Raw genomic sequence first — 24,505 nt, 5'->3', positions numbered from 1 at the left:
TTGAACAGTACGCCTTTCCTTTCCTAACCAAATCTTCCTTCTCTCTGTTCTGAAATTGGCCTAATCCTCATTCTGCAGCAAGTATCTTTCGTCCTCCGACGACTCAACATAATGACTGAAGGCACGGGCGTCCCAACCTTCAAGCTCGTCCTTGTCGGCGACGGTGGTACTGGAAAGGTAAGATTGACTCTCTGGATGTGCAGCAGGCGCATCCTGAAATATCATTTGAAATACCCAGGCCTATAACTAACGAATCATTGCCCCGCAGACCACCTTCGTAAAGCGTCATTTGACGGGAGAATTCGAGAAGAAATACATTGCGACTCTGGGCGTCGAAGTTCACCCTCTTGGTTTCACCACCGTAATTCTCCTCCGAGTCTTACATATGCGACTTATCACTGACCTTTACAGAACCTCGGACAGATCCAATTTGACGTCTGGGACACCGCTGGTCAAGAAAAATTCGGCGGTCTTCGTGATGGATACTACATAAACGGGCAATGCGGCATCATTATGTTTGACGTCACATCTCGTATCACTTACAAGAACGTTCCAAACTGGCACCGTAAGTAACGACGAATGGGCGTATAGAGTGAACACTAAAGATCGCGTCGCAGGTGACCTGGTCCGTGTCTGCGAGAACATTCCAATCGTCTTGACTGGAAACAAGGTTGATGTTAAGGAGCGCAAAGTGAAGGCAAAGACGATTGTTTTCCACCGCAAGAAAAATCTCCAGTACTATGACATCTCCGCGAAGTCCAACTACAACTTCGAGAAGCCTTTCCTGTGGCTTGCCCGCAAGCTTGTTGGTAACCAGAGTCTTGTAAGTAAATGCAACTTAATGGGCTATCGTAGCAAGTACTGATTGATGTCCAGGAATTCGTTGCTGCCCCAGCTTTGGCCCCACCAGAGGTCGCCGTTGACCAGGCTGTTATGGAGCAGTACCAGAAGGAGATGGCCGACGCAGCTCAGATGCCTCTTCCCGATGAGGATGATGCTGACTTGTAGATGATTCACGAGCTGATGGATGTTAAATGGGATGCTGAAAGAACTACGTGGGATTGACGATACTGGGCGCAGAGGCTTTTTGCCATAAGCGCAATCAACATAGCGTGCGCAGGGAGGTGCATTTGAAAGCACCTTGAATGTGAAGAAGTCAGCGTGGCCAAAAGTCACGGCGGCTTCGCTCTGAGGACTTTATCTAGACTTTATAAGATACTCATTGGCTCTCACTCGGGCATCCTGAGTCGAGACAATTGCATGACGATCAAACCGATATGTTTGTGACTTGGACCTGTGAGACCGCATATATACGACGGGCTGTGGTAGACCTGGGTCAGATCTCATCACATCATTGAGTAACAAATGATTCACACTTCACATATGAGCCAGGCTTGGTGCGCCTCTTCGATTACATTGTAAACGCTATACTGCCAGAACCATGCAATGTTCAGATACAGAATGAATGATAAGGTAGTCACCAGAACACAAATCTTGCGATCTATGTATGCTACAGCCACTTACGCTCTGCGACTTTCGTCATCCCCAACAAAGAGCAACCTACGTCCTTAGTGACTGATGCCACGGCCCACTTCTCTCTTCAACATTGTCTAGCGCCGCAAGCAGCACTTGCACGCCTTCGCCCACCTGGGCATCCCCATCATCCACACCCAACGTCCGCAGCATCCTCACTGCCGTGTTCAGAGCCCACGGCAAGAACATCGCGCCCAGCGACAGCGCACAAGCTTGCGATTGCGAGCCCTGGCGAGTACTATCCTGCTGCAGATCCGCCCGCAAATCCAGGCGATGGCACCACTTCGCACGCACAACACTCGCCATCCGTAACGCACTGTCGCCGAGGCGCCGCCTGCTTTCCTCGCTGACGACGGCGGCGATTTCTGTCAGCGCGCTTGCAGCTAGAGCGACGGCGTGCAGGTGGGAGTCGAGCGTGGAGAGGATCAGGTGAAGTTCGAGAGTGGTTTGGTCGGCGTATGGAGCGTCGACGTCGGAGTGATTGTGAAGGAGGGCGCCGATGGAGTTGAAGCGGGCGACGAGGTCGTGGTGGTGGTTCCACCAGAAGGTACTTGGAGGTTGAGAGGCGTGGGTGAGAATTCGAAGGGTGAGGTGGGTGGTGAGAATCGTTGCGGTGAAGTGAGAAAGGGCGGACGGGGTAAGATTTGAAGGGGCGTCGTGGAGATAGGGCATTTGGATAGGGATGAATGAGCTGTCGAGAGCACCGGGAGAGGGAAGGCATACTAGAGGCTAGGTGTGGGATTAGTATGATAAGAGTGACGTGGTCGGGAGGCTTACCGTAGATTCGTCCAAGATCTTGTCAGTATCTCCGTTGATGATATTACGATAGCCCTCCATTACGTAGAGCGCCCAGAAGCAACGGCGTCTCTCTTCAAGCTCTATTGGGTCATTCGCTAGGGGTAGCGACACATCAGGATACCGAGCTTTGTATCCTGACAACAACTCTCGAGAATCAATTTGTGATAGACGCATCATCTTGACTAACTGAGTCGCTCGAGCCGCAGTCAGACACGAACTGGCATTACGCTGGCTACCAATCTCGTAGCGTAGTAGAATGATCAAAGTTTGTAAGATATTCAAGTTTGCCAGTGATCTCCCATCGCCATAGATTTCACTTTCATCTAGGAGGCGACGAGCTCGTAGGTAGAAGCCTTTCTCAGGGTACAGCTGCGTTCCAGTCACTGATATGGTCATGAGGGCAATAGCATAGCTCAGTGCTTGAATGGATGGATCCGCGGGTGAATTCCGAATCTCGCAATAGAACCGGTTTCGCGATATGATTGGAAATGATGCTTCTAGACTTTCGAAGAATATTTGATGAAGAGCAACGAGGTCTTCGGAAGTAATCGAAATGTCTGAAGCCTCAGATGAACTTCTTGAATGGAACGATGGTGACAGATTTGACCATTGGCTGCGATATGTGTCATGTGGTGCAACGACCACCTCGGAACTCGAAACTGGAGGCAAGGCTGGTTGGACGAACGCTTGCTCAAAATCCCCAAGTCTAAAAGCCGTCGACTTTAGATCTGAATAAATGGCGGAGTCTGTAGTGCTGGAACTGCTCGGTATGGGATATATATCTGTGGAAACAAATGGTGGGCCGCTGTGTTGTCTTTCGATCGGTACACTGTGCTGAGGATAACATTGGACAGTGGGCTCCATAAAGATACCAGTGACTGAGGCATTGTGTGCATGATCAGAGCCGAAAGATGCTCCATATGCTCGCAAAGCAAGTCGTGCTTCTGCCTGGGACATGCGCTCCTGCAGTTGGCTGATCAAAGCAACCTGGTTTGCTCGATTGCTAGATCTTGGACGATACACACCATTGTGACCTAGGTGTGAGCATCGCCCGCATTTTGGGAATGCTCTATCGCAGCGGACCTTTCGTTCTCTGCATGGAACACAGCTGAAATATATGTTAGCTTTATTACCAAACATGAGACGACATTGATATAACGTACGTTAGTCGTTTGGGACTACGTTTTGCATGCCTTGTCGGTGATGAGCATCTGACCTCTTTGGCCTCATCTTCTTCTGTGAGAGCCATGGATTTGTGTGTTTGTCCTTTACACGTGTCCTTAGAGAATTCAGGCTCTGGTAGCCATCAAGCGGGATTGATATGGGTCCAGTCGAGGCCTTTGAACACATCTTCAGGACGAGAAGAGTAGTTAACATATAGAGAGCGAAAACATCGAATGCGGACCATCTTCGTTAGGGCATCCCTACCATACCATGAATAAATCTGTGTGATATGATGATAGTTGGCATCTGCCGTGGCCATAAGTTCAGATGTAGTGCAGGGGAGGCACCAACGCGCCTAGGAGGCGGTACGGTACCTATCTGTGATGTGAGCGATCTTCGACTTGACAAAGGGCAATGATTGGCGAATAATCGATTTGAAATGGTCGGCATGCACTAAGCTCCTTGCACATACCCAGCAATTGCGGCGTAGTGACTGGAAACGAAAATTGAGTTGGATGTGCACCATACGCGCACCAGAATACTTACGAGTCATTTCAATAATTCCATCTTCCGATTGGTTTGTCCCAACGCCTTTATGTAGTTAATATGTCAGCCTTCCATGTCTAAATTGACTCTCGCGTACTTCAATAACGCTCCTTTGAGTAAAAGGTGGCATTGGGGCTCACGAAGATGTTCAGACTATAGGACTGATTAGAATTGATCTCTTCCATGACTAGCCTCAAATGTTTCAACAGCCAAAGCAGGGCTCAGGTGAAACCATTTTCGTTAGTAACTATGAGGTGTATATGCCCTCCTATCGGTCCTCCATCAAAGACCAGAGAACACTCAAGCAAATAGGGTCATGATATCTGCAAACCCTCGCCATTCATGGTCAGATTCTGACTAAGTGCGATGGGACTCAAGCCGGCGTAGAGCCCAGCTGTTGAACTGTACGGCGGAATGTGTACATAATTTCGTGCTTCAAAATCTTTCGGGAGCCGGTTCGGCGAGTAGGATGTTATCTGCGGCAGTCGTAGGGTAAGGCAGCGGATCGTGATGAGCTTAGGGCTGTTGAAATCGTTACTTGTCGGTGATAGTCGAAGCGAAGCTCTCTTACTTAACAGTGGTGATCTTGTTTTGGACCAGCGGAAGCTTTACTTGGATACCAGTGTTACGGAGCGGGATCAGTATCTACGCCGCGAGAACCGTATGCCCTAACCAAAAAAGTCACACATGGATATCCTTACCTACCTTCCCTGGTGTATGCTCAAGCGCAGTAGGCTCTTACATTCAACGTTATAGACTTTGATGCTAAGCTCGTTATTACCCTGTAAGTAGAGAAAATGCTCGGATGATGCGAATTTGCCGAAACGAGCAACAGGCCCGACAGAATTGGCCACATTTTTGTCTATATTTTGACCACAATCTGTTATACGTCGCTAAATATGCTCGCAAGATTGAGGTATAGTGCTTACACTTACGATGTCCCGAGAAGGGATTCCTCAACATGTATCTCGTCGCCATCGATGTCTGATCGAGTCAGGAGCTGGTTTTTCTCGTGATACCCTGTCCAACCTGTCCCCGCCTGCAAGAATACCATAACGGCACTCAATCCAACGCCAGCAAGGAAGAGTCCTCGAAGACCGACGACATAACTGGCTAATGCGATCTGCCGCTCTTTCCCCACAAGCTGCTGTACTGTTGCGGGACTCCCAAGGAGGCGTTTGATTAGATCCTCTCGACCAGAGATACCATGTTTCTTGAAACCATCATCTAAAGAAGATGCAAGTATCCGCAGGAATAGACCACCACCAACAGCACTGCCAAATGAGCCTGCAAGCCCACGGAAAGTTGCCACGAGTGACATCATGATTGGATGTACCTCTTTGGGAAGAAGGTGAAGCACATGGACAAGCGTGTAATTCACTACGCAGCCTGTGGCCAGGCCGTTCAAAAACAGGAAGGCTACATATAGAGCATTGGGGGAGGTAGGAGTGGAGATGAGTGCAATAGCAAGCATGGTGGCCGGAAAAATCGCCATGCTGACGAGTGAAGGTCTGCGATTGTGAGTCAGCAGCCCAGATACGTGGCCTGCGTCCCTAACTCACATATAGAAACTGCCCTCGCGCCGAATGTGAAACCATCCTGATAGCAGTCCTCCAAGCCCGAAGCCAGCGTTGGTCGGTATCAGGATCAAGCCAGCCACGGCGGGTGATCTGTTACGCACAGCGATCGCGTATACAGGCGTGTAGAACAAGATTGCCCAGCGTGACATCATGAAACCGAGGGTAGCGAGGCTCGTCAGAAGTGCACCTCGAGACTTCAGTACACTGAGAGGTATAATGGGCTCAACGGCGAAGAAGCGTTCTACGAACACGAATATCATGAAAGCAGGTAATGACGACAATGTTGGCACGAGCAGAATGCTTCGTCCTGATACGCCGATCAAGAACATGGTGATCCCAACAGCCTGAGTGCAATGGTCAGTTGGTACTATATGCCCGCAATTGGCAACTAACCAATGTTATAGCGCCTAGGTAATCTATGTTTTGCAGGCGGCGCTTCAAAGCTACTCTTTTGTGGTTGAGGCCTGTGTGAGTGGGCAAAAAGAAAAATAGACAAAGACCGGGAACAAAACTTATTGGTGCCTGCATCCCGAAAAGGTAATTCTATCATGGCTTAGTACGAAGCTCATCGCTTTCCAAGTTGGTACATTTACATACCCATCCAACATATGGTTCTAGTCCGCCAGCGATAACAGCTCCCAAGGAGAGACCGACCGTCATAACTGACGCAGCCGCTCCCAGCCATACGCCTCTAGTAGCTACAGGAGCCAGGTGAATGATGATAATCGTGGCGCCAGTCATTGTTCCTCCAGCGCCGAGACCAGTAATTGCCCTGCCGAAAAGGAATACACGGGCTGTTGACGATGCCCCAGTAATGATAGATCCGACTCCCATTAATACACTTGCTGCGACCATGCAAATGCGCGGAGAAAACGTCTGGCTTAATCGGCCCATCAAAGGTGATATAACAGACATAGTCACCATATATGCAGTTGTAAACCACTCAGCTTCCTCAAACGCGTCGAGATCAGTAGCTATCGCGGATTGAATGGTGGTGATCATCGACATATTCGACGTTAGAAGGAACATCAAGACTCCAATAGAGATACAAACTATGACAGATTCAGTCGCAGTCATGCTTGTAATTTTCTCAACCTGAGGATCTTGGAAGCTCGCTCCTCCCGCATCTTGGCCATTCGCAATTGTACCGGTACTGGATCTGGATGATGGTCTCGATTGGTGTAGCAGGGAAGACTGTTCTGTCACCGTTGCAGAACTGTCATCGCCAGGAAGCATAGCTAGGTTAGGGAAGAATGAATCGAAAGTTGTATGGCCGCAGAGTGCCAATTTCAGAAGGCGAACGAAAAGCCGAGCAGACTAGATTTATGCAATACGTGGTCGCACTAGGTGTAAACCGTCTAAGTAGCCTCTATGCCGCGGAATGCAATGAAACGAAGTCGTACAAAACTCATGTTGTTGGAAGAGGGCGAGTCATTGACAAATATGGAGATGGATTGATACAAATCACAGGTCATGCAGCCTCAGGCCAGAAAAACCATAACTGCATGAGTGAGGGGCACGCCACACGCGCTTAGCTCTAGCGCGCGTCTATAGCACGCGTCTATGCGCATGCAAGCTCGGTGACTTCAAGGTGGCTTTATCTTCAGCTTCCTTCAGTAGTTCAACAACGCCATCTGTCCCTTTCACTTGCCGCAGGCTTCGCTACTCCGCTCACGTGCTGCTGAATCCAGCGACTCGGCTGCGATATGAAGCTCACGACCTCTCCAATATCTAACTTTACGCGATTATGAAGTTGCAACCTCGGCGGCTTCTGCCGCTCTTCCTTGGTAAGCTAGACTTTTGGAGTGGATGTTCCACCAAGGCTGTATCTAACTTTGGAAGGGCAGTTATCTTATTTTCTTCATTGATCTACGCGCAACAACATGCAGATGATACGAGAAGGAGTCAGCAGCCTCTTGGCAACCTCAAGTCGACATCGAGGAACCTCGACCCAGATATGCAAACAACACAAGAGAGTGAAATATATCCTGGTAGGCTCAATTGAGTCTGCATAGACTATTCATTGAGATTCGATGGGTTTTGACATGAATTAGGCGCACCTGCTTTCGCAGAGGCAACCGACATCCTTCGCAAGATCAAGTCGTCAGCAAAAAAGCCGTCTAATTCACCCAGGCTGTCGGGCCCCATAGACTTGACATGGCACTATGCAAAGCAGCTTTTCGTCTTCCTTTTCATGAACACTCCGCCCGGACAAGATGGCGTTACGTCGCAACCTCAGAAGAAGCTGAGCAGACCCCTTACCAACGCGGTGAAGTTACTCGAAAAGTCGGCAGAAATGAAGAATCCCGATGCAATTTTCCTCCTGGCCGAGATGAATTTCCACGGAAACTATTCATATCCTCGAAACTATACAGAAGCGTTCCGGAGATATCAAGAGCTGGCCTTTGAGTATGAGAATAGCACTGCTCAGCACATGCTGGGTTTCATCTACGCTACAGGAATAGGAGGTGCGGTGAAATCAGATCAGGCCCGAGCTCTACTGTACCATACATTTGCAGCAGAAGGGGGTGACATTCGCTCAGAAATGACTGTTGCATTTCGCCACCACAGTGGCATTTCAACCCCGAGGAACTGCGATACAGCTGTATACTACTACCAGAAGGTGGCCGACAAAGCAATTGAATACTTGCGATCAGGGCCACCAGGGGGTCATGTATTGTACAAAGATTCATTTCGCATCGCAGATGAGGAAGGTGGCGTCTATGGTGAAGGCGCCAGTGTTAGCAGCTCCGGACCAAACGCTAGACAAGGAGGACCAAATTCAGACGCATATGCTGCCCTTGAGGATGTCCTAGACTATATCGAGCTGATGCATAAAACCGGAGATGCTAGAGCAACGTTCAATCTAGCGAAGACGTACTACGACGGTGCCCGCGGCCTCAAGCCTGATTATCGAATGGCCAAACAATACTTCTACAGTGTAGCTCGGCTCCTATGGCAAAAAGATGGGAAATTGGTTGGTGATGTGTCTCCACAAGCCGAGAAACTTGCGTCTAAGGCAGCTGGCTACATTGGGCGGATGTATATGCGTGGCGAAGGAGTTGAGCAAAGATTTGACATTGCCCAGACATGGTTCAAGCGTGGGGTCTCCAATGGAGATGCACTGTCTCAATATCACATGGGGCTGATGTATCTTCATGGCTGGGAAGTTCCCCAGGACGCAGTCAAAGCTGCCGAGTATTTCCTTCCGGCAGCGGACCAAGACCTCGCATCAGCCCAGGTCAAGCTTGGAGCTCTATTTCTTGATCAGGGAGATGTCGTCACAGCATCGAAGTATTTCGAACTTGCCGCTAGAAATGGCCATATCGAAGCCTTCTACTACTTGGGTGATCTATCACTTCAAGGCGTTGGTCGTGACAAGAATTGCGGGATGGCTGCCGTGTATTACAAGATTGTAGCGGAGAAAGCAGAGTCGATTCATTCATCATTTGAAGAAGCCAACGAAGCATACGAAGTAGGAGATCTCCAGACGGCTCTCGTAGGCTATATGATGGCAGCAGAACAAGGCTTTGAGTCCGCGCAGGCCAATGTTGCCTACCTTCTTGACCGTGCTCAGCATTGTCGCTCCTGGGAAGATACCCTCTCCTGGGCTAAGAAGAAAGCAACGAATCTCACTGACGACGGCCTGGCCCTGATCTACTGGACCCGGTCCGCAAAGCAACTAAACATCGACTCCATGGTCAAGATGGGCGACTACTACCTCGGGGGCCGCGGCACTCCCCTCGACCGCGAGAAAGCAGCGACGTGCTACCAGACTGCCGCCGAGACAATGCAGTGCGCGCAAGCGATGTGGAATCTCGGCTGGATGCACGAGAATGGTATCGGCGTCGAGCAGGACTTCCACCTTGCAAAGCGCTACTACGATCTAGCACTTGAAACAAATCCCCGCGAAGCATACCTCCCCGTCACACTCGCCCTCTATAAACTGCGTCTGCGCAGCTGGTGGAATGATATTACTGATGGCCGCATCAAATCCATCCAGAATGAGCCAGGTACGCCTCCTTATACCTCTACACCTATTCTCCTTAGCCCCCATTCCCTCTAATCTTCTTGCCATCCCCAAAGTATTTTAACCCAATCTGACCTTGTACTCCAGAAACCCAAAAAGAAGTCTCCTTTTCCGAATGGCTCCAGAACTTCCTCGACGCAACCGACGCGTGGTATGACGGCGGCGACGCCGCCTACGAGAATGAGGTCGATGACTGGGACGCCCCTGCGACCGACGGCATGCCTGGTGGCGAAGGCGAATATTACGATGACCTCGACGACGGCATCCTCGATACCTTGCTCATCATGAGTGTCGTTATGGCGCTGGGGGCCCTGGTATATTGGCGGAATAGAAGGCAGGCGCAGGGCATGGAACAGGGGGGCCATCATCAGGACGGACACCAACAGCAACAGCAGCAGCAGCATGCACAGGGCGGAGGGGATCATGCAATGAATGGTGGTGGTGTTGGTGGTGTTGGTGGTGGGGCCGGTGCAGACGGTGGAGTTGTTGGCGGGCAGCAGCAGCAGCAGGACAGAGGCATGTTTCCAGACCGCGATGACCCGAATTTCATGGATTGGGCAGCGGGTGGGATTGGGCATTGAGAAGGGGTTTTTTTGGGGTTGTTTCGAGAACATGACGGGAAAATTCAATACCATTGTTGACGAGCGCAGAGCGAGCGCATCGTGGGTTTTTAGTAGTAGTTGGGAACATCACCCCTCCCCAAAGAATGAATCGATAAAACGGAATCATATTTTCATGTCCGACCGATCCTTTGCTGCCCCCCCCCTCCAAAAAAAAACTGCAAAAAGTCAAGTTAAACCAGCGGCAGCCAGAAAGTTTTTCAAGAGGTAATAAATAAATAGTAGCCTCCTTCGTATATGTATGGCTCAAAGCTAAGCAAGCTAAGCTAAAACAGAAAGAAGTCTACACAGTCTCATGTGCTTGCTTTATATAGACTCGCTAAACTGCCAGAGAGATCGATCTATAGAACTTTCCCATCACGCCCACCCACCCGCTCTCTTCTCCTTCATCTTCATCCCCAACCAAAAATCCAAAGGTAGGTTAGGTTAGGTACGCTTTTCAAGAGGTACCACCTACATTACGCTCCGCCCATGCGCGTGCCCCAAAACAACCCAAAGTCGCCCATAATGCACATGCTCGCCATTTCTCTTTTCAAAATTTCCCGAAATTCGCCTCCCTTTTTGTAAATCTTTTTTTACCCAAATAAGGAGGATGGAGAATAACGAGAACTGCAAGAGCAGCGAGCAACCAATGTGCACATAGACACATCAGCATTGCCGTTGGGTAGGGAGACCCGAAAAACAGGGGCGAAATTGATCCACAAGAAATTACAAAAAAAGCGGGAATGCTTAAACCCCGTTTCTGACAGTATACGCAGTGAGTTGGGACGACATTGACAAGTGAAAAATACTCCGGAAAAACAAACAACAAATCAACAAACTTTTGGTTGGGTGGTATTTTAAAAACGCCTGAAATGTGATATGATGATGCCGAAGGATGTGCCGCCAGCCGGTATATGAACAAATGAGAGGCATAGTCTATCGGTTCATCATGTGCGGCCGTGACAGCGTATTAGTGGCCTTAGCGTGTGTAAAAGGTTGAAGCTGGGTATTCGACAAAAGACTCTGACAGATATCTGGCAGTAGATGAAAAGCAAGTGAAAAGGAAAGAACACGCTGTGGTTTCGATACTCAGAACATGCTACCTTCGATGCCGCTTAGGCCTGCACCAGCAACGTTGACGTTGAGACCTTGAATATTTTGAAGGCCATTGAGCGGGCCAAGTTGGTTGACGAGATCGGGGTTACAATTTGCTGAGTGTTGTCTGTGGTACTTGAGGCCGTTCAGGTTCTTGTAGCGCTTCCCGCAGTAGTCACAGCGATAAGGCTTCTCTTTTTCCATGCCCATGCTGCCAGGGTAAGGAACGCTTGTAACCGGATCGACGATAGAGAAGGTTCCGTTATCATTCTCCTTGAGTTTCTGATTTTGGTGACCATGCTGGAAGAAGTGTTAGCGGGATATGCACAACATAGCTTGGCTGTACAAACTGACCGTCTTGTGGTATTTCAAACCATTTTGGTTCTTGTATGCTTTTTCACATCCTATTACAGGACATCTGAAAGGCTTGACCTCTTCCTGCTGTTGCAGACCTTGCATCTTTGCAAGAAGCTGATTCTGTAGCTGCACGTCGCCAGCTCCCTGTGCGGAACGAATTGCCATCGCTAGCTGTGCCTGGGTGACGCCGGATCCATTTTTGCTGAAGAGGCGCTTGGCTGGCTGGTCTATTGTACCATCGAAGGCTCCCCCCATTCCAGTGCCAAAATTCATGTTGAAATTTAGGTCTCCGTTCATGCCATTCATTCCGTTTAGTCCATTCATACCGTTCATCTGGTTATTCATCGGAAGTCCTCCTGGTAAGCCCATGGTGTAATCTGGGTCAAATTCTGCAGGAGTACCCGGTGTAGATGAGTCTGGTGTCCTACTTTGCTGTTGTAGTGGTGCTGTGCTAAGTGTAGGCGTGTTGACAGAAGAGACAGTGGGGTTGTGTTGAAGTCCGAAGGGCGAAGCTGTAGCAAGAGGGGTATTGGGGTTCGAATTTCGAAGACCTTGATTCTGCAAGTTCGCAAGGTTCACATTCAGTTGGGGAAGATTGCTGAAGTGTTGTTGCTGCTGCATGTCAAAGTGGTGCTGCTCATCAATTGACGGCATCACGCCCACATCATCCATCTCCATGTCCTCCACATTGTCCATGTCATGCACGGTAGACAGGTTCGTTTTGCTGAAACCATCTGATCCCAGTCGCTGGGACCGTGCAATGTTGTACTGTGTGGGCTGTGGGCGTGGAGTAGTCTGAAAGCCATGCTGGGTGAATGCAGCAGGATCCGCTTGTGTTGCACGACTTGACGAAGCAGGCATAGCACCCGGCTTTTGTGGGAGGCCGCTATGACCACTGGTTGACGTTCTAGGTAAATTTTGACCGGGTGCTTGGGCATGTGCCTCTTCAAAATGTTGAAGGAGTTCATGTAGTGAGTCAAGTGTCAGGCCGCAGCATGTGAAATCTTTCATAAAATTTGCCTCCATTTTTGGCAGGTACGAAGAAGAGTGGAAGGAAGGTGACTGCATGGCTGGCGACGTGCCCTGCATGGCTATACTATGAGAGCGTCAGCGTTAATTCCTGCTTCTGCGACACAAGTCTTTGTCTCTTACTCGTTGTTGATCCAGCTTCCCACAGACATACCTCCCCAGCTCATGCCGAGGTAGCTTCCAGCGCCAGTGTTGCTCTCACGACGAGGGCGATCCTTTGTGGAAATTGGGCGCGCACCTGAGCCATAATAAGAGCCAAATGCATGACTTATGGACTCGTTGCGACCGGACGGGTCCGAGATGGAGACCCGTGGCTCGTCTGGACCGAGTATCGAGTCCTGTACTTGTTGGTTGCCGTGCGCGCTCGCTTGTTGCAAAGCAGAGGTCAGATTGGAGGTTTGGTTCCGAGGGCTTGCTGAATTGTATCTGGGAGGGGTGTTGATGTCAATGGGCGAAACCTGAGTAGCCATTGTGGCGGCGGCGGGGAAGCACGAGGCGGATGGTGGAGACTCAGGAAACAGCGGGAAGCTGCAGTCGCCTGCGTCCTCGAACAACAAGTCACTCCCAGACGAGTCTGTGGGATCTGTGTCGTTTGCGCTCTTGCGATGCCAGCTGAAGTAGAGGTCTTTATCACGACGCTGTCGAGCGAAGAATGTATGATCGAGGGAGGTAGTGACAGGAGTTGTGATTGGCGTACTCTCGGCGGTCGACTCGCGTTCCCTGTCACTTTGGATGGGCGAGTAGGAGAGGGGAGGCGTGGAGGCGGTTGAGGAATCCAGTTTCGCGGTGGTGAGAATTATCTGGAGAGGAAAGGCAAGGTGGATTGGACGAGAGCGGCGGAGAGTGGTTGACAGATGTTTAGGCCGGCTAATGGGGCGATCACAGTCGTGGACGTTGTGGGGACTGTATGGAGATGGTGTAAGCGGTAGCGGTATGGTTCGTTGGTTGTTAGACTAGGTACTATAGTCGTTGCGGAAGTAGCTTGGCGAGCGTCGGGTAACGGGCAGTACGTTCTGCAACGTGAAGCCAAAAGAATTGGAGAGGCAGCAGAGCGTCGAGGATGGCAGAAAAGTATTATGGACGGTGGCGGTGAGAGCGAAGGCGAAGGCGAAGTAGGGTATATTATAGTATTCGGAGACCAGGCCTGCAGTCGATTTCGGGTAACAGACTCGTCGTGATGATTGGACAGAAGATCAGGCGGGTGGTGGTGGTGGTTGACTCGTTGGTCGACTCTAGTGATGTAGGGTGCAGTGCGATATGCGCTCCAATCCAGTGAGAGCTGCAGAGAGAGAGAAAGGGTGGGAGAGCGAGTGAGTAATGGTGGGAGGGATAGAGTGAGTGTATGTTGATGATGAGGATTTGCTTGTAGCGTGTGTAAGGCAGCGCCCTCGTTACCGACAACAAGACTCGACAGAAAGCAAGTGATTCGATTGTTGAACGCGTGAGTAATAATAGTGAACAGCTGTAGCAATGGAAGATTGTTGAAGTAGAAGATGTAACAGCAATATTAAGAGTAAAAAGTGGTCCGGGGTATCAAAGTTATTAACCACTTGGCGGGTTTAGGTGGGGAGGGATGTATGGGCATGGATGGTATGGATGAGATGGATGGGTAGTATGAAGCAGAAGCTGTATGGCGGAGAAGGGACGACGACAGCGACGAACGATGAGGGGGTCTGTCTGGCCGTGCGAGCATTGAGGCTTGACGACGACATTCACTTCGCTGCCACTGTCTAATCTCATGTTGAAGCATCTACTGTAAGCTACTAATTACTCATTAATACCTGACGACACATTTCACATCCATCCATGAAGTTGAGTGCGCGCACTACATTGGCATCCATCCCCTTGCTGGCTGGCTGGCTGGCTTTTTGGCTTGTTGGCTGCTCCGTCACCGCTACATTTACTATACTACTACCTACCATGCTTACTGACCTCCTAATTACCACATACTACATACCATCTACCACCTATACCTACACTTCTACCTAATATCTCCGCCGCTGCCTGTCGCTATAGTGGGTTAAAGTTGAGAGGCCCGGTTCGCGTCGAGGCTACTGCGGCGATGCAGCTTAGGATCCCCCACCCAGCAGGATGCCGACCTAAGCCGTCACCACGCGAGAGAGAGGGAGAGAGAAAGATGTGTAGTCTTACTGCGTTCTACCAGTATTTACATATTACTTCTGTTCTATTATCATATGCTATGTACTATTACTGCTACTATTGAGTGGCATGATTAACCCTCCTCTATGGTGTTGAGTGCCATCGCTGCTGGCTGCACCCCAGTTCTGCAGCGGAGATCCGGCCTAGCGTGTGCGTGTGTTGTTCTCAACTGACAACCTCATCCTCATCTCCTCACGTGGCTTCGTGAAGCCAACAACGGCGAAGGTGCGACACCATGCAAGGGGGTGCTCGAGTAATGAACAACAGGTCAATCTCTACAGAATAGCACAGGAGCCGTCTCCGTCTGTCTCTCTCCGTGCACGCACGCACACACACGCACACACGCACGCACAACAACACACGATGATGTGGAATCTGCCTAACGACCCACTAGGATTGGACATAGTAGCGCTTCTAGGGGCTTTCTGGAACAAGCTTAGACCTCCCCCGACTGCCCCATCACCCCCATCCATCCCCGTCTGACTGACATCTGATATAGCGAACTTGGGAAGCAAGACCGTCTATCATCATCACGCTGATGCAATTATTCGTCTCGTCTATTAACTCGCCTGATGTCAGTTAGTGGTGCGGATCGTAGATCATTTCCCTGCCATCGTGGCTATAACCACGGCTGATGTCCGGACGTTGACGTGTTGACGTTGACGTTACCGTGAAGTGGACGTCACCGAGACGGACACTTGTCCAGCAGCCGCTTCCAATTGACCGAGAAGCGCCTTTGTCCGTTTGGCCTGCATTCCGTCTGCGTGGTATCATGCGATTATTCAATCTGTTCAGAACCACGATATTGCCTACCACCCACTACTCTACTGCCTACCATATTCACGACAAGTATGCACTCAGTAACATCGCACGGCCTCAGCTGAATTCACTCGACTTGCTGCATCATATATTGCACCAGTCTGAGCGCCACAGTCCACACAGTCCACAGTACACAGACCACACGTCCACGAGTCCACGAAGCACGCGCTCTCGAAGGATAATCGTTACATAACTAGACTAACCATGCCCCATCCGAGACACGTCCTCCATATCTCCCTAAACCAATGGTGTATAGACCATGACCAGACCAGACGAGTATGAGGCTATTTCCGGACGAACAGTAGCATTAGCATACATTGAAACCACGGACTGGGTGACAGATGCTGCTACTCGACCGAATTGTTCTAGCCAACCGAGCATGTCCTAGCTCTAGACCCCGTCAACCGTCACTGCTTGTCGCCGTGTTTACCGCAAAAGGGTCAGCCATCTTCGCCAGGAAGGCCGCCAGCTCAGGGGGACGGCAAATGGGCGAGCATCTGTCAACTGTTCGGGATCGGCTGAGCCTGCCGGATGCAGCCGAATGCCTTCAGCCGAACGCCTTCACATGTCGTCTGCACACTGCACTCCAGATCCAGCTGAACACAGTGAACAGTCGTCGTCTCGTCTTAGACGCTGATATTACGATGATTATCATGATCCTGATGATCGTTATAATAACAAGGCCAGTACTGGGATTCCATCAATACTGACATTTCCCAGCATGACACCGCAGCGCTCCTGCCTGTCCAGTCCCTGAGTCCGCTGCCGAGCGGCGGCGACCTACGCACGCACTTGCCGGGATCCATCATCATCATCATCACCACCACCACATGCATTACCACACTCTCACACCCAGAGGATCGTAACACCTGCTAACTAAGGTACCTATCAATCCTCTCCGATGAACAGCATCGCCTTGGGCTCTCGCCTCGAACCATCCGAATCGATCGCCCTTCTTTTTTTCCTTGCTTTGTTTTGGCCAAGACAGATCTCGCCCGATGTCGCACCCTGCCTCGTATTCTACCTTTCGCACCGCACATATCACATGAATCGGATCGAATCCCGTCTCTCCCCTCCCAATACACATTGCATGCCCCGTCTGCAGCCTTTGTCACACTCCTCGTGAATCTACGTCTCTCTTGCGCGCGTAGGATCGAACAGTAAGCAAAACTATAAAGGTAAAAAAGTGCACAGAGCACGCTCATAACCGTATGAGGTTCAAGCAAAGATTTAAATTCTTCAAGCTGAGAGTTGTCCTCGAGGTTATTGTTGTTGTAGAGATGCAAACGATAGTAGCGGTCTGGAGGAGTCTCTCAACAGACAGGTCCCGGTCGTAGGGCTGCCTCCCCACCCCCAAACCCCCGCTATTCCACATCCGGTGCACCCACCGGATTTCCTTCTTCAGACATCCCGTGCATCCCCGGCTCATCCGCCCGTTGTCGCTCATGCGCTGTGATTGGAGCAATGACATCCTAGGTTCCATGTGGTGGAAGGAGGAACCTTGACAGTAACAACATCGAACAAAACAAAATAGAAAAAAGTACCATGGCCCGGGTTGGAAGAGGGGATGGATAGTGGTGAGACTTTGGAGCATCGTTGCGCACGTTGCAAACGTTGTTAACGTGCAAAAGGAAAGAAGGGGACTATGTGATTATGGATGTTTGGTTTTGTTTTGTTTTGTTTTATCTATTTATATCTATCTCTATGGTACTGGCGTTGGTGTGGTAGTTACTGGTGTGGTAATGGTGCGGTGTGGTGTGTAATGCATTGTGTGCCCGTTCGTGGTAGTAATTTACCATGAATGGACGGACGTAGCTATGTATGTATGTATACAACATTGACACCTAGTAATCAATCAATCAATCCATCAGTGCTACTCTCGACTGCATGTCTCCTTTGTTTGCGATACTTTCTTATAAGTAAGTACCCTGCTGGCCATCTGCTCTGTCTCTCTCGCAGCGTAGCCACCACCGTCAAACGAACCGTTACCGCGTGTGTGCATGATCGCAACTCTTACCATCCGTGCAGCTGTATTTATTTTTTGCATCTCCTCGTCGTGTCTGCCCACGTTGTGATTAGTTATAAAACGTGATGGCATAGAGGGCACGGCCTGCCTGTCTGCCTTTCCTTCTGCCCGTTCTACTGGGAGAACTGTGGGATGAGTGAGGGATAGAGGGCTTGGGATGACCGATGGCCGATGCTTGGTTGGTGGGACGTGGGATGGGAGAGCAGGGGGGGTGAGGGTTCCCGTGATGAGGGTGTGTGTTTCAGAGTTGTGGAAGGGAGGAGGGGGCGCAGTGATGGGAGGGCAGCAGAGATGGGTGAGTTGAGGGGTTTTAATGGTTTGAATTTGTGGAACCTGGAGCTGGCTGGTCCTTCTATATGTGATTGTGATGTTGTGGATTTTGGGAACAAGGCTTGGTCTTGGTCTTGGTGTTTGGTATTCCTCCCTTGGTTGACATGTCTTGACGTGTTCGTGACTAGATATCCTTCCATCGTACACAGTGTTTTCGCTCGATCACGACTCAACCCTCCGCTTCAATCTCATAGCTGTTCGACTTGTGCTTCGGCTCAAACCGGAAGTTTGGATGCGCTGGGCCCAGAAACATCTCACTGTCACCATAATTAGCACACTCCCGGCCCCCCCAGTCCGCGATGATGTCCAACGTACCTGATCTTGATCCAGTCTCTGTAGTTGTCACTGCTCAACAGTGTCTCCAGCTCATTGCGGCCCCTGTACCTCGGCGGCCGGTCCTGGATGTTTGGCGGTAAATGCTCCAAGAGCCCGATCGGTACATACCGGCACGCAAAGCTCAGCCATTCCAGCAGGAACCGCCGCGTCGTGCCCACACCCATCTCGTCCGAGCCCCATGCCTCGAGTCCGTGCTTGACGAATGTCTCAATGTACGAGAGCCGCTCCGTCGCAGACTTGTCGAGGTACTGCCCCGACGCGATCTCCTCGAAGATCCACGGCTTTATGAGCGCGCCACGCGCCACCATCACGCTGTCGACGTTTGCATCGTTGAGGTGTGCGTTGTAGTCGGCGTGCGAGTAGACGTCGCCGTTGCCGATGAAGTACACCTTGCCGTCCGGCGCGGCGAAGCGTGCGTCGGGCTCGGCCGTCGTGTCGACAAGGGCGTCCTGGGTTTCCTTTGTGCGTTTGATGAGTGCTGCGCAAGATGAGATGTAGCTCCAGTCCGCAGCCCGTGAGTATCGCTGCTGGCGCGACCGGCCATGCAGCGTGATGGCTGCCACGCCGCAAGGACTTGATTCTTCTGCGCCACCGTTAATCAGTCTCGCGACAAGTTTCTCGGCGGTCGGGTGAGAGTTTGTTGTGCCCATGCGAATCTTTACAGTGATAGGAATAGGTCCGGAGACTGTGTTCATGCCGCGTAGCATCTTCTCGAGCTTTGCGTGGTGGTCGAGAAGCGCAGAGCCGGCGCCGTCATTGCATACGAGATCGATGGGACAGCCGCAGTTCAGGTCGATAGCCCGGAGGTGGGTACAGAGGTTACTGAGCGTTTCGGCAGTTTTGAGTGCGAGCCAGGGTTTGTTTGCGGCGATTTGAGCTCCGAACTTGAGGTCGTTCTCGTTGGAGTAGCCGCGTATGATAGGACTTCCGGGAGTGAATGCGGGTGGAAGGGTCTCAGATTCGTGGGCTTTCATGAGCGCCCATTCGCCTTTGTGACCAGTGATCAGGGGCAGACCGAGGGCCATTTCGGACCATGTTACTTGGGCGCCGAATCCGACGCAAAGCCGGCGGAAGGGTAAGTTGCCGGTGGTGGTGAGTGGTGCGAGAATAGGAGTTTCGGGACCATAGTAGATGCGACGCTTCTCGGATGGGAGTAGAGGTGGATCGACGAATTGTGCGCGGTTGTCCATTGTCTCGTCGATTTCATCCTTCTTGAGACCTTCGAGGCGTTGTTTCGCCTTGTCTTTCTCATTCAACCATTGTACGTACTTGTCCGACTTTGGTAGCGGAAACTTCTTCCTGCTGAGCTCCTTTTTCCTGTCTAGATGCACATCGTTGACCACCCCGACTTGACCATTCGCATCTCCTGCTGCCGCAGCTTGGGCTTTCCGCTTGTCATCGTCGAGAAGTATAAGCTCCTTCTTGCCATCAACCTCCCTTTCTGTGGAGTGAGAACCAACAAACCTGCACTTCCATCCCATCTCGCAGTGGCCCTTCAGATCCCAGATCGGGCACTGCCCATTGAACGTTTTGAGGTCTTCTCTCCTCCCTTCCTTCAAGTACCTTCGCAGGTCGTGTTCAAACTTGCACTTAGTACCAAATCTGCATTCGAGTGGTGAAAATTCGGGCTGGAGCATAACCGAAGCGCATAGAGGCAATGCATCCTTAGAGCTGCCAAATTCGCGGCCTTTATTTTGGCCTCTATTCTTTTCTTTCTTTCCAGGCCGTCCTTCTCCCTCGTGGTGTGCTGCTTCGGCAGCATCATCGTCAAAGGCAGCCCTTTCCTGCTTCGTCCTGTTGTCTGGGACAGGAAGAATGTATCTTTGCAACTGTTAGTTCGATTGCATAATTTGATATACGTCCCCGACTTCCACGTGTGTCTCACTCTGCTTTCACTGGGGCGACCCCTCTGACCCTCTCTCTTGGCTGAGGTGCTGTCTGTAAATTTTCGGATGCTCCATTGGTTCCTTCTGTGCGGGCTCTTTTGCTTGGAGGCTCCTCGTAGTCGTTCATTTCTCCATTGTCATGCCGTGCTAATTTTTCAGCCTTGGTTGTAACAGAATCTGTGGTCATTATTGACTGTGGGACTGCAAGATCTTCCACTGATGGCTCCATACTGTTAGCTGGTGATACTGAGACAAGTTCTCCAGCTTCCGTCCTATGATATATGCAATGGTTGAAGTCACGGGAGTGTAATGTGAAGGTATTTTGGAGGTATGCCGGAAATAGACTAGTCGTTTCGGTAGCCGCGACGGGTGTGGCTAGTGAGGTGACGTATTATTTCTCGCACAGCTCGCATGGCCTGCTTGCTCAGGAACTCCTCCTCTTCACAAACCCCCCGGTCTGAACACCTGTTTACTTCATAACCTGATCAACCCTCCAGGCAACAGTAAAACATCTAGTTGCTGTATCTCCCTTGAACGGCGCCCACAACACCCTCCACACGACACCTATAGCCTCGCAATATCTAGCCATCATGACGCTCTACTACAGCCTCGTCAGTGCACCCCTCTCCAGGAAGCCAAATGAGACAGAATGGCTTCATCTCAATGTCTATGTCGAGAGAAAAAGTGCTTCGGCAAGACAGCGACATTACCAGAGAAACCATCGCTAACGCGTCGTCCTTAGGTCTTCCTCCTTTTGGTGTTTGAGATGGTCGTCTTCATGTCGTTGATCGTCCCTCTACCATTTACCTGGCGCAGAAAGCTCTTTACTTTCATATCGGAAAGTCCAATTATAGCGAAACTACAATATGGAATGAAGGTATGTAGTCTGCCAATGTCCATGAGTTGCAGAGTTAACCGGATTATAGATTACATTCATCTTCATCCTCATCTTATTCATTGACTCTGTCAATCGCGTCTACCGTGTCCAGGTGGAGCTCGCTGCGTACAGCAAAGACTCTCGTGGGGCGTACGTTGTTCGCCCCAGCATGATATCGAACCTTTGGCTGACATGATCTAGCGCTGCCGTGGTGGGTTCTGAACGCATGGAGGTTCAGGCTCGCAAATTCTACTCCCAGCGAAACATGTACCTCTGCGGTTTCACCCTCTTTCTGTCCCTTATCCTCAACCGTACCTACGTCATGATTCTTGACCAGCTTCGTCTGGAGGAAGAAAACAAGCGCTTCAAAGGCGAAAATACGGGCAAGGGCAAGGACTCTGCCGCACTTGGCAACGCCGGTAACGCCGGCGAGATTGGCCGCTTAAAGAAAGAGCTTGAAGCCAAAGACCGTGATATTGAGAATCTAAAGAAACAAGCCGAGGGTCTGTCACGCGAGTACAACCGCATGGGTGACGAGATCTCTCCCAAGGATGGTACCCCGAAGAAGACTAAATAAACTCCCGCTCGTGTCTCCATGACTCCTGCAGTGTACTTCTAGCTGCAGCGTGCTCGTTGCGTTACCTTACACGGTCAATTCATGGTAGCTACTTGAGTAAGAGCCGGATTGAACAAAGAGGATGCTTTCTTGATGAGAGCCAGATCCCAACACACCACTGGAACGATTCACGCAGCATGCTAATTTTGGAATCTTAAGCATGTTAGGTCTAAAGAAATTAGGATAGATGAGCGGTATTGTGGTATTGTGATTGTATTGTGCTGCCACGAGCCTTCGAAATAGTCTTTTGTACCCGTCGGTACCCTGTTCTTAGCGCATGAATACGATATATGGGTGCCGTATTACCGCTCTTCGAATTACGTGACACGCAATCAAAGTGAAACCAGACCGTCTTCACGGGCCATATAAGAGTCTTCTACTAACCTGTTCCTACCATGAGCAACGCTCCCGATTCTTTAGGCTATCCTGTAGCCAAGGCTACGGAGGTCGAATACAAGAGTCCGAAAGCCGCAAGCAACCCCATCGTGAGGGGCCTCCCACTCTCTATTGGCGCGTCTATGTAAGACTTACCTCCCGAGTGAACGTCACTATCTAACAACAGCAGCATTGCCTCCTCCAGTATACTCCAGAACTATCTATGGACAAATGCTGGCTTCGATGTCCTCCGCTCCATACCGCAGCTGCGAGATTTCTCTGCACGCCATGATCCGACCGTAACACCCATCGCATCCACCGCCGCACCACAGGTCACTTCCAATTTTGCAAACGCTGATGGCTTACGCGAACCTCCCGGGGACATCAAACACCGCTTCTACTCCGTGCTCGACTATCATAAGGCGTATCTTGCCGGAACATTGACGCCCACAGCCGTCGCGCAGTCACTTCTCCCACTCATCCGGAAAGATGTTGCATCCCCGACCAAGCACTCTATCGCATTTATAGATACAAAAGTCGAGCTTGTGCTCAAAGCTGCGGAAGCTTCAACACTACGATACAAGGAAGGGAAACCGCTTGGCGTGCTCGATGGTGTTCCTGTGGCAGTTAAAGACGAGGTTGAGCTCAGCGGTTACAGGACAACGTTGGGATCTGTGAGGGATTATACGAATAAAGATGGACTGACCAGTTCGTGCATAGAGAAGTGGATAGAGCATGGGGCAGTGGTGATTGGAAAGACTAATATGCATGAAATTGGAATGGGTGAGCACCCTTACATTCAACGAAAAGGCGAAACAGAACATCGCATTACGTATGGACTGTTTATGTTGAACTTGACTAATAATGTACATAGATACTACCAACAACAATCCAAATTGGGGAACTCCGCGGAATCCCTATAATGAGAACTACTATACTGGGGGGTCGTCAGGAGGCAGCGGCTACTGTGTAGGAAAGGGGTTGATCCCAATCGCACATGGCGTTGATGGTGGCGGATCAGTGCGTCTTCCAGCCTCTTTCTGTGGTGCTTTTGGGTTGAAGCCCTCACACAGTCGTGTCTCCTCATACCCGACCGGGACCTCCAGCGTGACTGTATCAGGTCCCATAGCTGCGAATATGGTAGACCTCGAGGTCGCATTTCGCGTTATGGCGGCCCCTGATCCTCATGGAAATCTCAACGCCTCCTTCCCACTGGCGTACCCCTCACAGCAACCTAGGAAGAAGATATTAGGCGTCTACAAGCCGTGGTCCGACCGTGCCGAAGAGTCAGTTCGACTCGCATGTCAGCGTGCGGTGGATTGGTATATCACGCGGCTCGGCTACGAGGTTGTCGATATCAATATCCCATATGTCCACGAGGGCCAGACCGCGCATGCTATGACCATTCTCAACGAACAGCTGTCCGACTTCCCAGATATCTCATTTCTGACAGCGCCGAACAAGTTGCTCCTTTCGGTAGCCAGCAAGACACCTGCAACGGACTTTGTTCTTGCGCAGAAGATGCGCAACCTTCTCATGCAACACCTCGCATCCCTATTCAAGACCTACCCAGATATGATCATCGTCACTCCGACGACTCCAAAAGCAGGCTGGCACATAGAAGCGGAAGGCGACCTGAAGCACGGAGTAACAGATGCTAATCAGACTCTTCAGAACATGGAATATGTATGGCTGGCAAATTTCTGCGGACTGCCTGGTCTGACATTCCCGGTCGGATACGCAGAGCCCAAAGGAGGCGAAGGCCGTGTTCCCATCGGCCTCATGGGCCAGGCCGTTTGGAATAACGAGAATGCATTAATCGAATGGGGCTACGAGGGTGAGCGATACATCGCGGAAGCCCTGGAAGGCGGTCGGCAGATCCCAAACGATTGGGTCGATGTCTTCGCATTAGAGAGCCCTTCAGAATGATCAGAAACTTCCAACATAATGAAAAAGTCGTGTACCACCCACAATCGAGTCCTCCGCCTCTCCATCTGTTCGCTGTCATCATTACTATCGTAATACCCATCTGCCCACATAGCCTTCGTCTTCACTCGCGGCGAACCCCATAATTCGTCCATAACGCAGCGTACCCCGGATGCCCAATCAATCCACTGTCCACACGCTTGCGCAAGCACTTCGCACCGGACCATGCTCACCCAGCAATACGTCAGATATGTCCGTAGCTCCGCTGCGTTGTCTATATGCAATGGATCATCCCGCACGCGCAGTCGTCGCTCGACGACATACCCTGCGTCTAGCATTACTTGCAGTGCCAGCTCAGTCGGCAAGAAAGACTTCAGCATGGCTCGTACGACGATGACGTCGTCTGCAGATGCAAGATAT

At 50.7% G+C, this 24,505-nt stretch overlaps 9 protein-coding genes across 9 annotated transcripts; 4 read left to right on the top strand and 5 right to left on the bottom strand.

The window, feature by feature from the left end:
• Positions 1 to 111: 111 nt before the first annotated feature.
• On the top strand, positions 112 to 1,401 carry EJ05DRAFT_464466 (putative GTP-binding nuclear protein GSP1/Ran; the record flags this gene model as incomplete). Its single annotated transcript, XM_033742749.1, has 5 exons — positions 112 to 177; positions 269 to 361; positions 412 to 565; positions 618 to 823; positions 877 to 1,401. The coding sequence occupies 5 exons, from the start codon at positions 112 to 114 to the stop codon at positions 1,006 to 1,008; spliced, it is 651 nt and encodes a 216-aa protein (XP_033601068.1). The 3' UTR covers positions 1,009 to 1,401.
• Positions 1,402 to 1,560: 159 nt separating this feature from the next.
• Positions 1,561 to 3,580, bottom strand: EJ05DRAFT_500136 (uncharacterized protein; the record flags this gene model as incomplete). Its single annotated transcript, XM_033746953.1, has 3 exons — positions 1,561 to 2,262; positions 2,311 to 3,439; positions 3,495 to 3,580. The coding sequence occupies 3 exons, from the start codon at positions 3,578 to 3,580 to the stop codon at positions 1,561 to 1,563; spliced, it is 1,917 nt and encodes a 638-aa protein (XP_033601067.1).
• Positions 3,581 to 4,888: 1,308 nt separating this feature from the next.
• EJ05DRAFT_359526 (MFS general substrate transporter) lies at positions 4,889 to 7,085 on the bottom strand. The gene is made up of 4 exons (XM_033741051.1): positions 6,219 to 7,085; positions 6,015 to 6,164; positions 5,604 to 5,965; positions 4,889 to 5,552 (listed from the first exon to the last, which is right to left on the bottom strand). Exons 1-4 carry the CDS (start codon positions 6,855 to 6,857, stop codon positions 4,973 to 4,975), a joined length of 1,731 nt encoding a protein of 576 aa, XP_033601066.1. The 5' UTR covers positions 6,858 to 7,085; the 3' UTR covers positions 4,889 to 4,972.
• A 152-nt stretch (positions 7,086 to 7,237) lies between these two features.
• EJ05DRAFT_537947 (HCP-like protein) lies at positions 7,238 to 10,393 on the top strand. Its single transcript, XM_033749417.1, has 4 exons — positions 7,238 to 7,408; positions 7,469 to 7,612; positions 7,676 to 9,634; positions 9,739 to 10,393. The coding sequence occupies exons 1-4, from the start codon at positions 7,369 to 7,371 to the stop codon at positions 10,230 to 10,232; spliced, it is 2,637 nt and encodes an 878-aa protein (XP_033601065.1). The 5' UTR covers positions 7,238 to 7,368; the 3' UTR covers positions 10,233 to 10,393.
• Positions 10,394 to 10,912: 519 nt separating this feature from the next.
• On the bottom strand, positions 10,913 to 13,097 carry EJ05DRAFT_358977 (uncharacterized protein). Its single transcript, XM_033741050.1, has 3 exons — positions 12,858 to 13,097; positions 11,703 to 12,796; positions 10,913 to 11,648 (listed from the first exon to the last, which is right to left on the bottom strand). The coding sequence occupies exons 2-3, from the start codon at positions 12,792 to 12,794 to the stop codon at positions 11,343 to 11,345; spliced, it is 1,398 nt and encodes a 465-aa protein (XP_033601064.1). The 5' UTR covers positions 12,795 to 12,796; positions 12,858 to 13,097; the 3' UTR covers positions 10,913 to 11,342.
• Positions 13,098 to 16,731: 3,634 nt separating this feature from the next.
• EJ05DRAFT_358907 (uncharacterized protein) lies at positions 16,732 to 17,410 on the bottom strand. The gene has a single exon (XM_033741049.1). The coding sequence runs from the start codon at positions 17,305 to 17,307 to the stop codon at positions 16,915 to 16,917; it is 393 nt and encodes a 130-aa protein (XP_033601063.1). The 5' UTR covers positions 17,308 to 17,410; the 3' UTR covers positions 16,732 to 16,914.
• Positions 17,411 to 18,311: 901 nt separating this feature from the next.
• On the bottom strand, positions 18,312 to 20,508 carry EJ05DRAFT_475918 (tRNA-dihydrouridine(47) synthase [NAD(P)(+)]). The gene is made up of 2 exons (XM_033743917.1): positions 20,291 to 20,508; positions 18,312 to 20,226 (listed from the first exon to the last, which is right to left on the bottom strand). The coding sequence occupies exons 1-2, from the start codon at positions 20,476 to 20,478 to the stop codon at positions 18,339 to 18,341; spliced, it is 2,076 nt and encodes a 691-aa protein (XP_033601062.1). The 5' UTR covers positions 20,479 to 20,508; the 3' UTR covers positions 18,312 to 18,338.
• A 621-nt stretch (positions 20,509 to 21,129) lies between these two features.
• Positions 21,130 to 21,867, top strand: EJ05DRAFT_475916 (uncharacterized protein; the record flags this gene model as incomplete). The annotated part of the gene is made up of 2 exons (XM_033743916.1): positions 21,130 to 21,168; positions 21,218 to 21,867. A coding segment is annotated over exon 2 (347 nt), but the record flags the coding sequence as incomplete, so codon positions are not given.
• A 312-nt stretch (positions 21,868 to 22,179) lies between these two features.
• Positions 22,180 to 24,088, top strand: EJ05DRAFT_527951 (amidase signature enzyme; the record flags this gene model as incomplete). The annotated part of the gene is made up of 3 exons (XM_033748897.1): positions 22,180 to 22,304; positions 22,350 to 22,942; positions 23,034 to 24,088. The coding sequence occupies 3 exons, from the start codon at positions 22,180 to 22,182 to the stop codon at positions 24,086 to 24,088; spliced, it is 1,773 nt and encodes a 590-aa protein (XP_033601060.1).
• Positions 24,089 to 24,505: the final 417 nt, after the last annotated feature.

This window comes from Pseudovirgaria hyperparasitica (assembly GCF_010093815.1).
Source record: "Pseudovirgaria hyperparasitica strain CBS 121739 unplaced genomic scaffold EJ05scaffold_7, whole genome shotgun sequence".
In the NCBI taxonomy this organism is placed as follows: Eukaryota; Fungi; Ascomycota; class Dothideomycetes; order Acrospermales; family Acrospermaceae; genus Pseudovirgaria; species Pseudovirgaria hyperparasitica.
This window is presented reverse-complemented; position numbering and strand designations above follow the sequence as displayed.